We start from the raw sequence: 10661 nt of genomic DNA, 5'->3' as shown, positions 1-10661 counted from the left end.
TAGGCCATACAGTGCACACCATGTTTGTTTACTTAGTGAAATCAGATTTATCTGTATAGTTGTGTAGTGTCTTGTAAATTTGTGTGATAAAAGTCAAAGGTTTAGACTGGAAATTAAGGCACCCACTACTGTTAAAAGCAAAAAAATCCAACCTGCACTGCCCCCATGTGGTGATGTTTGGCACTGCAAATACAAATTAACTGTTCCCAAAGACAAAACATAGTCAGTTTCAAAACATCAGCCAATCTTTATTTACAAGTCCTAAACATGACAAAAAAAACCATACAGGTTGTGGTGGGCTTGACCCTACACAGAGGTACAACGGTAAGAAACCCTTAAATTTGACAAGAGAAACAAAATCAATAAATTCTGTGAAAAAAAATTCTCCCCTCAATTTCTTATCAGGAATAGTGATGCATTTGGCAGCTGTGTGAGGATAAACATCTTAAGTACACACACACAATGAATATATTTAAACTTGCATATTTTCTCAGCTATACTTCATCACTCCGATGAGGAAATTAACTATTGAGAAGATTGCCAAAGACAAGTTGAGGGCCAGTTTTAGCAAGACATAACATACTTTTAACTCCACTGCATACAGCAACACACACATGGGCACAATCTTGTTTCAATCCAGGCAGGAAACTTAGCAGTAACTTTTCACACTGCAAAACTACACTGAAGAACTCCCATTAATGTAGGCATAAACGTGACAGATGAAAAACAGAGGAGTGACGTATGTGGAGAAAAAAAGTGACATAACAGCTAATCTTGGGAGTTTTTTTTTTTTTAAACAAACATTCAGCATCACAACACACACATAACTGGTATTAATGAGGTGTAGAAATGGGAATCTTGATGTAGATGAGGATGGAGGGCACATTCAGGGAAGGGTCAAACAAACCCATGGCACTTTAACTAATAATGGAAATAAAATCAGGCTTTGGAACAGGAAATAGAAATGTGGTAAGGCTTCAGCAAGAATATTCATCGTGACCATAGAAATACAATAAGAGTTGAACGGTCATTTAACTGTTTGCCGTAGTCAGTTGACTTATACCAAAGAAAATGATGATTGTTGTTAGTTGTTATGATGACAACACATCAGTTGGGCCACAAAGGGTGTCGCACATACTAGTCTGAGAACTCGATTGTGGTTTATTGTTGCTCCTATTTTCCTTAATAAATACAAAGATACAACCAATCCAAGTTTTACTTGTTCACAGAACTCAAACTAATCATAAAATACATTTTTTTCAAACCCAACAAAAAAAGTAAAACTCACCTAAAACCTTTTAGTTAGTCTTATTAGTCATTAGTCAAGTTAGTCCCCTTTTTCAACAGTCACCAACTCTGGTTTGGTTGAAATGAACCCTTAACTCACTGAGTTAGATGTGAAAACATGCTGATCTACACACTGTCTACCCCCGAGGCCTCTGCCTCTCTGCTGTCCACTGAGCAGCGGCTTTTTCTCATTCTTCAGTGGCAGCTATAGAACATTCATGTTTCAACAAACACGAAATAAATGGCGACTAAAGAAACAGGAAAATAACAATTATGGTAATATATTTAAAGTAACAGATTAGGGTTGCAACTGTGTGGGATTTTCAATGTATAATAACCATCTAGTAAAATTTTAGGGCTTCAGGGTATACGGTATTACACAGTTATCATTATCGGTTACAATGACCCTTAAAGGCATGAAAACAGAAAGCTTTATAATCATCAAAACTTAAAACAATGTTTGTTTAAGGGGGTATGTGCAAAAGTCTGACAGGCAATCAAGAGGAAAGGAATGGGCAGGTGAGTTTCTTAGTCTGTTTGCATGCTTTTCAGAACTGTAGATAAGCAAATGTAGAGTGATAACTGTCAATTTTCACATAGCCTTGAAACCAAAAACCCTAAAACAGATTATCTGAAAATGTTACATTACTGCTTTTTGGACGTTACTGCAAATCCTCACTCAAGTAAGCTTGGAACTTGCTGCAAGTTGATTTGATTGCACACAAGATTATATGGAAATTAAGCTGCTACAGTAACTGCAATGGCAACAGTACACATAAAAATGGTTGTAACTCTTATCATCCTGATCAAGATTTTAATGGCAATGTCCGTTCTCTTCTCATTGCATTTCTATGATCGTGACTCACACAAGTGTTTACCCATTGCTTTGTCAAAATTCTGCATGATGGAAAAGCACCCTTACACATAGTTCAGTTGTCTGCCAAAAGTGCATAAAAAAACAAACAAAAAAAACACAATAAAGGGCGAATATTTGAAACAATCTACACAGAAGAAAAGTGTGTCTTAACAGACCTGTACAAGCTTGTATCTGTCGTTGCCTTTACTAGAAACAGTTGCAAACAGTGATGGGTGTATATTTCACTCACACACTTTCTTTGTTTTTTCTTACACCATACACTTCAAAATATATCATCAGCATATTCTTAGGTTTCAAAATCAGTGTCCTGTGGTTCAGTGACTATCAATCTATATGTTAATCACAAACAAGAGGACAGGCATAAGAGGTGCAGTGGAGCAAGCAACATATTTTACTTGATGCTGTGCATATTTGCAAACTCAGAGCTGTAATGCAAGTATTAACAGCAAAGATCTGAAGTTATATTTCCCACACACACTCTGTGATAAGATACATTACGTCTCTGCAAGTACACTAGAGCTGTTTGTACATAAAATATTTTCAAGTATGTTAGAGGACTTCTTACGTACTTCAACTGAAAAAGAAATGTTTATCTGCATCTCTCTGTGGAAAAAAAAAAGAACAGAGGACTCTTTATAGCAGGATGAAGAAAAGGCTTTTTAAAGGGACATTCCTCAATTTAAGTCCAAAAACTCTATCTTGTTTGGATGGTAGCCCCTAAACAATGTGCTATAACATAATCAAAATAATATGCACCTCAAATCCAAACAGCCTGGACACAGCATGTTTAACCGACAGCAGTTTGTTGAGTCCTTCTTCAAAATAAATTTAAAGATAAAAGGTTTGGGGTTTTTTGGCCTGGGAGAAAAAAACTGGATGTGATTTGCAATGCAGTGCTGAAACTGATTACTGTTATCAAGAGTTGGCTGTTCCCCCTCACACTGCACCGGCACTGTGAGCTTCACATTTGGTTCTGAATGTCTGGGACAAAGTGTTTTTTGTTCTAGCTCTGGCAGACAGCTATTGCCTTGGGTCTGAGGAGAGAAGCTGTGGATCCATGGGTAAATATTCCACAGGCAAAGGCCTAAAAATAATGAAGGAGAGAAAAAAAAACAACAACTAAGAACCCAAAAGTGAGCTAAAACATTCCTCAACCGAATACAAATGAAAACCTACCAAATTCTTTCAAGGGCTCATTATACAAAATATTAAAAAAAACAAACTACTCCAACAATCTTCTCCTGACTTACATGGAGCAGCAGGATCGGGTATTGACGATAAACACGGGATCAGGCTACTTCCGTTTCACGGCAGCAGTATCTTCTTCTTTCAGGACAAACTTTTTCCTCAGTGCTTCTGAAATCAGAGAGGCAGAGTCCTCCTCTCTGAGGGACGTACAGCCTCTGTTGTACCTGCAGTGACACCCACCAAAAAAATACAAACTATGTATGAGAACGTACACTATGTATAACCATTCTGTTCATTACCATTTCATCTGCAGATTATTTTCTCATTGGATTAATCGATTGGTCTACAAAACATTTGAAGAGAAGTTGAGAAAAGACTGTTACAATATCAGACTCGAAAGTCGTCAAATGTCTTATTTTGTATAAACTGACATTTCAAACCAAAAAATAATTAAATGTATAATAAAACCAAACATCCTTACATCTGAGAGCAAGTAAATGTCACATTTCTGGCAGCTGCTTGAAAAATGACAAACAATTCATTAATAATAAAAATAATAGCTGATTAATTTTGTTGATTGAATAATTGATTCATTTACTAATCAATGCAGCTCTAGTGCCATTTTATTTTAACTTCATATAGAAATTGTAGCATATTAATAAGGAATTTGCTTTAAAGGGATGTTCAGAATATTATGAAATAAACTCGTTTGCTTTCTTGCCAGGAGTCCTATTAGCACAGGACTGGTATCATCCCGGGACCTCTGGTTGTAATAATTGCAGAATTTGCCAGTGATCTTAATCCCATGTGAATCTGCCATGGCTGTAATTTGTGAAGTAACCTACCATACACAGAGGTCGCGTGATAATAATGGTCCGTGTGAATAACCATCTCTGTGACTTGGAGTGATATTTATATTTTCTGCTTTCTCAGTGCCTTTTGTTCTGTCTCTTTTTTTCCCTCTTTTGCAGTGTTGAAAATTACAGAGGCTGCATTAGCAATTACAAATGAAAGTTTTGATAGCATTTTAGGTGCAAGAGGCTTATTTCTCACATCAACAGCATGGAGACTTGTTCATAGAAAAAGCAAGCTCAAATCCATTAGAGGAGTGAAATTTCAAAAGGATGACATGCAACAGTGTGTGGAAGAACCAGTTCTGATAGTTTAAGCCACATTTAAAAGAAAAAATAAGTTTAACATTGTACATCACTTCTGGTAGTGCTGCATAGATTTTCTGTGTGCATCATATCTGGGGTATAATGTCAGAAAATTTAAGCAAAACACAGACTTTGCTTATCCCGTGAGAATGCTCTGCACGAAACACAGACCTGGGGGATAACTTCTACATCATGCGGTCCCCTGGTAATACTAGTCCTGTGTGAACAGGGCTTAAAATGAGGTCGACACCACTCTTATGACTGTTCAGCAAATACAAAAACTTAACAAATAAGCAAATCCATAGTGAGCTCTGTTGTGTTCAGCCCGCTGACAATTCTCACCTGTCTTTGCTCATCTTCATGCGGTTCATGTCCTTCAGGATGTCCATAACATCAGCAAAGCTAGTGGACTTTGAGAGCGACACTGTATCCTCCTCCGCCTCCCGGAAGTCCATGCTGGGTCTGTCCAGGTCAAAGGTCGCTGATGCCGTCATGGAAACAGGCGGCAGTGGGTCAGGAACAAGCTCCGACACCACAGAGACCACATCTTCCTCTTCTTCTTCCTCCTCCTCCTCTTCTTCCTCCTCCTCCGTGACATCACTGATGACAAAGGACGCGGCAGCTGTGGCAGCCGGCTGGTAGGGCGCTGCCTCGAAAGGCGCCATGGAGAAGCTCATACTTGTGTCGTCAGGTGAGAGCAGGTCAGGGGTCAGAGGGTTGGAGCCTGAGAAAAAGAAGAGGAGTAGGGGAGGAGAAATTAGTCTGTGGTTGTGTAATAAGGTTTACATTTTGAACAGGCTGCAGGGTTGGCATAGTAAACTTATATGGAATTCTGGTCCTCTGCTCTTTTAATGCTCTGTTGCTCTTCTAATCACACAGAGTTAATCTTATGTCCCTGTCTATCCGTCTGCTCGTTTTTCTGTGTGTGTGTGCGCGTCTCTGCTCATCTAACCATGATAATAGGCTAAAGCTAAAATAATTTAGAAACGAAAACAGACCAGATGCCAAAACTATTATGGCAGATGGGCCCTGCAGCGACAGTTTTGGCTCGCTGGAAAGCTGACGGAGCGCCCCGGGGGCTCCATGGCACGCTTCCCAGCTTCAGAGCACTTCGGCCTCCTGCCTGAAGTTGAACCTGACAGCTTTGCAGAACTCCATTACCAGCCTTGGAGCTCTAGCCGTTCTCACCCAGATGTGCTCTCAGGTACCAAATTTTGGTACAGACGGATGAACATGAATTAGTAATCTGTTGGGCCAACGTTATTTGGTCAGGCCGCTTAAAAGTATCAACTTCAGTATTCAACTCAATTTGGCAGTAAATGATTTCTTTCTTTCTTGTCTTTTTTAGATTATTTTTGGGGGGGGGGGTTCCCTTTATCTCATAGGACAGATGGCATGAAAGGAGAGAGAGCGAGAGAGAGAGGATGACGATGACATGCAGCAGAAGGGGCGAAGGTGGAATTGAACTTGCGGCCACTGTGGAAAGGACATTGCCTTTGTACATGGGGCGCCTGCTCTTCCAGATGAACTTCTGGGCGCTCCAGTAAGTGATTTCTTTATTGCTGTACACTTCAGCTGATGCCCAAATGCTTCAAAGATAACACTGCCCACCTCACAGCTCACCTCTATCATTGTATTGAAAGCACATGACACAACCAGTGAGTATAAAGGTTACACTGCAAAACCTGAGGTCCTCCCCCTGTTCACAAAGGATCTTACAGCGCAAAGTCTACAGAACTGAAGAAGCAGGCTCAGTTAACAGTACTGTTTAATCTGTTAACTGAAGTTCTTTATGTGGCTCTTTTATACAATATCAGAAACTATATATGAAATCAGTGGGAATATAAACATGTAAAATCCATTTTCCTCAGTGACACTCCTGTTGACATTTTCAACGAGTGACACACTGCCACCACTAAACCGCGGAGATTATCTCTTGCTACTGACCTACAAACTGATGCCAAGACATCTTAGTACCAAAGAGCTTTAGGAGAATCAGGGCAGCCGACTTGGCATCGAAAGTATCACAGTCACATGAAGACAGTGACTCAGTGGCAAATCATGTGCAAACATCTGCTCAATAAAGCAATTTTAAATCTACGCTTTATGAATCATAATCTTAAGTGTCAATAAAGAGAGCTCCAAGTTAAGTGTGTTAGCAATTCTCATGTCCCTGAGTTTTTATCACTATTCAAATTCCTAGAGTTCAGAATGTCTGCACTTTCATATTTGCTTTGGTTACTCACCAGAATCACTTGCCACAATTTTAGCGATCTGTGCACGGAGTCTGCTGAGCTCGTCCTGTAGGGCGGTTGTACGGTTCAGCGCTGTCACCCCAGGCTTCCTAAGCCCCTCTACCCTTTTGCCCTCGCGGCGGAAATTAGGTACAGATGAGTTTCTGTGGAGCACCAGGAGAGGCGTGGGCCGCCATTCATGTTTCAGAGGACGAGTGTCACTCCTGAAAGGAGAACAGTGGGCGAAAAGTGTTACTGAGCAGTAATCTTGATAATAACCGAGTCCAGTTTTTGAAATACACTGCATGTCATCTGATGTCTTTCCCTTGACGTACTCCTTAGAAAATTAGCACTGATGATGAATACTTTACTAGTGGTTTATTACAGCTACAGCCCAATCCAAAGGCACTACAATACATCCTGTCTTTGTTAAATTTATATTGTTCAGTTTATATCACTGCCTACGGCTGCAAAAATAAGCATAGCGCTGAATCAACACCTCCCTGACGCAGCAGTGTCAACAAAAACAGTCCGTTATAACATTGTACTGCACTTCTTTAGCCTGCACGTGTGCATCTATTAAGAACGAAGCTCAGAGAGTCTAAGATAATGCAGTTATACATTTGAGACTTGGTTACTCCATAACCTTTGTGGTTTTACTTTCAGGATACTCACCGCACTCTGGCATATGTCTCTTCTTCATCTGCAACAATCCATGCTATGTCTGCCAAGGTAGGAACCATAGGGCCATCCATGGGCCGAAGAGGGGGCAGGCCCGGTAATTCCTAGTACATAAAAATACAATTTAATGTTGTACATGATCATCTCTATCACAAAAATAGAAGACAGTTAGAAAAGATTACAAGCTTGTCTTACAGGATCTGATATTTACCTGGAAACATGCCCTTTGTGGGGGTCTGAGTGGAAGAGTGGATCCTATTCTTCTCACAACACTGCGGGTGGATCCATGAGGCTTATTCTGCCAGATAGGAATAACTTCCTGTAAAGCATATATTAAAAAAAAAAACACAGTCGCTACACAACGTATAACACTTTAATGTCAGCGATTAGTCAATCATTTGCATTCCTGCACAATCATGTGGGAGAAAGGCAGTGTTAAGTAAAACAGTGTTATTAACGGCAAGGAAGCAAACTCACTGTGTCTGTTTCCATGGTGATTGTGGGTCAGTCTCATTCGCTGGGAAATCGCACACCAATGTTTGGTGCTGGGCTGAAGACGGAGTAGTTCAGTGGACAGATGCCATGTTGCTGCCAGCTCTTGGAATATAAAACAGTGTATAGTTAGAGCATCAGGCAGGAGGAGAACACTGCATTATTTTATCCACAAACATAAAATAAAATGTTCAAAACCGTTTCTCTATTTCATATCATTAAAAATTATATATTGTTCCCTTGGATAATTAAGTGATTGTTCGAGTAACATTAGAGCTTTTGGCACTGCTAGCTATTTCCAACATATAACCTTTATGTATTCAGTAATGTAACGGTCTGTTTGGGTGGCAGGTTAGGCAAGGCGTCTACAGGAAGCGAACACTTGCATTTAATGCTTTTTGACAGCTTTTCAAGATATCTTTCAACCAAATTTAAGGCAAATTTTTGAATAAATCATCTTTTCTTATTCAAGAATCGCAGGTTAGTATAAAGTATGTATGTGTAAGTGAAAAACAACATTAGGTCCAGAGTTAAGATTTGTAACATTAGAAATGTGGACTTTAACACAGATTTTGACTCATTTGACAAAAATAAATTAAATAATGGATAAACGACATTGGATGATGTCTGAGGCAATTAGGACCTCACCATTTCACATTTAAGGCCATTTAATTACAAACTTCAATTTCTTAAATTGAATTTAAGACTTTTTAAGCAGACATCTAGGACGAAAATATGTAAAAAAATATATATAATGTTTATACTGATATTTCTCGGTTGTACTTTTCTCAAATTAAAGCATTTTTTTAAAAAAGTATTTTCGCGGAAATCTGATTTCTATTTAATTTTTTAACGTAACAGAGGCCTGGACAGGAAATGGGTAGACAAGGCAAACAACATAGCCGGTCACCAGCCAGACAATACAAAAAGCATTAAAATAACCACATATTACTATAAAGATCCAAACCTTGCACTGCAACTGTTTTGCCCATAAGACAGGCAATTGCATAATAAAATGATTACTTCATGGGTATAAAGGGGCTTGACAAGCTAACGCTTGCTGGAGTTAGAGCTTCTTTATCACCGTGACTTCATCAACATTTGGAGCAGCAGGGTAACAATCTTCAGAGCTAACAGCCTGCTGACTAACGCCTCACATTTACAACAGCGAGCTTAAGCTAACGATGCTAGCGGTACCGTTACAGGCTGCTTTGATTAAAGTAACTGTAGACAGTGCGTGGTCAAGACAGAAACATAGCTTTAGTGCTTTTGTGATTAGCTTTCAGCCCATCTTTAGTCTGTAGCTGCGGGTGTCAAACACACTCACACAGTGACCGTCAGTTAGCTTTAGCAGCACCAATAACGGCCCCCTGGTTGACCCTCAACGGTACACTTGCACCACCATTTTTTCACTGTGTTTCACGTCTCCTCGCAAAATGCACTCATCGCTGCAAGATCGCAACTTACAGTAAATTATGGCTGCATCTAGGAGAGCTGATCCGTTAAATTCTCTGTAAAAAGCGGCTTCTCCTCTTCGTCTTTCACACTGGAGTTGTGTTTTCTCTCATTAGGCCGGAAACCTGTGTCTCTCTTTCCTGTGATCTGATTGGCTGGGAGCCGCACGAGCTTCCTTTGTCAGAACCAGTCCACGAGCGCCCCCCAGAGTTGGAGGTGCGCGGTGGTGAGTACAGGACACTACATGACATTTTTGTCATTTTGACCAAATTCTTTATCCATAAATTAAAATATACAAGCATGAAGTCGAACTTTTTTATACTTATTAATTATTTCAAGCAGTATTTATCTTTATACAACATTTAGTTCCGACCAAGCAATTTTATTGTTCGAGAGCAAGGCCTAGTCGATTTATGCATGTATTACTCCGCTTTACAGGTGTTTTGGGTTGAACCTTAATTACGTTAACCGTTAGCCTACATTAAGGATTAAACTACGTAGCGCAATCAGGAACAAATAAAATTTGAGTTAAATAATGTATGGTCGTTAGAAAAGGACAAAAGGAGGGACAGGGACACACGCCCTTTGGTGTTAAATTGCTTAATTTAGCTAAATGTACCAACATGAAAGCTGATAAAACACACAACACTTGTAGGCTAATCTTTCAAGGTTTTCTTTTTGTCTTCTTTTTTTTTTGTAGTTTGCGGGGGAGGTCTATTCGCACAAGTATGAGTTATTTCTTGGTTGTTTGTTATGCTATGTCTGTTCCACGACGTTTATTTTAAAAAGTATAAGACGAAACAGTACAGAAATACTGTTGTACCTACTGTAGCCTACTTTTACAAGTTTGCACTATGTACTTGTACTTGTGTGTGTGTGTGTGTGTGTGTGTGTGTGTGTATTGACAGTTACACATGACCTTCTTAGGCGTTCTTTGATACTAGTTTCAAAGAAACTTGGAACTTGAATCTTGAAAAAATCTACATATCAAAAATAAAAAGTACACAATTTTAAAAAGAACTTACATTTTTAGCCGGTTTAGAAATGCAGCAGTGCCTCTGCCTTATTTTTAAAAAATCACAATGATGTCATTTGATTTTAGACATAAATTAGACATGTATAAGAGTCTTTTTGCTACTACATTGTTACTTGTAGGCCTAAGACAAAATAAATATCCATTTAACCCTTCAGCAACAACTAGGCCTACAAGTTTTATGGGTGGGGAATGTATAAAGATGGGGGAAAAATCGATATAGCGCAATATTGCGGTATTTTCTTGGGATGCTAAGG

The 10661-nt window shown here is 39.3% G+C and overlaps 1 protein-coding gene across 2 annotated transcripts; it reads right to left on the bottom strand.

Annotated features, from left to right (window-relative positions):
• Window positions 1-223: 223 nt before the first annotated feature.
• mtfr1l (mitochondrial fission regulator 1-like) lies at window positions 224-9538 on the bottom strand. Of its 2 annotated transcripts, none has more exons than XM_042501030.2 (8): window positions 9384-9538; window positions 7902-8021; window positions 7636-7743; window positions 7419-7528; window positions 6756-6967; window positions 4852-5233; window positions 3415-3576; window positions 224-3248 (listed from the first exon to the last, which is right to left on the bottom strand). In XM_042501030.2, exons 2-7 carry the CDS (start codon window positions 7914-7916, stop codon window positions 3459-3461), a joined length of 945 nt encoding a protein of 314 aa, XP_042356964.1. In that variant the 5' UTR covers window positions 7917-8021; window positions 9384-9538; the 3' UTR covers window positions 224-3248; window positions 3415-3458. The 2 variants fall into 2 exon arrangements, with proteins under 2 accessions (XP_042356964.1, XP_087943981.1); XM_088087855.1 differs by having other exon boundaries at window positions 7636-7722.
• Between the last annotated feature and the right edge of the window lie 1123 nt (window positions 9539-10661).

This window comes from Plectropomus leopardus, chromosome 14, assembly GCF_026936395.1.
Source record: "Plectropomus leopardus strain MGB_pleo_1.0 chromosome 14, ASM2693639v1, whole genome shotgun sequence".
NCBI classification, from domain to species: Eukaryota; Metazoa; Chordata; class Actinopteri; order Perciformes; family Serranidae; genus Plectropomus; species Plectropomus leopardus.
This window is presented reverse-complemented; position numbering and strand designations above follow the sequence as displayed.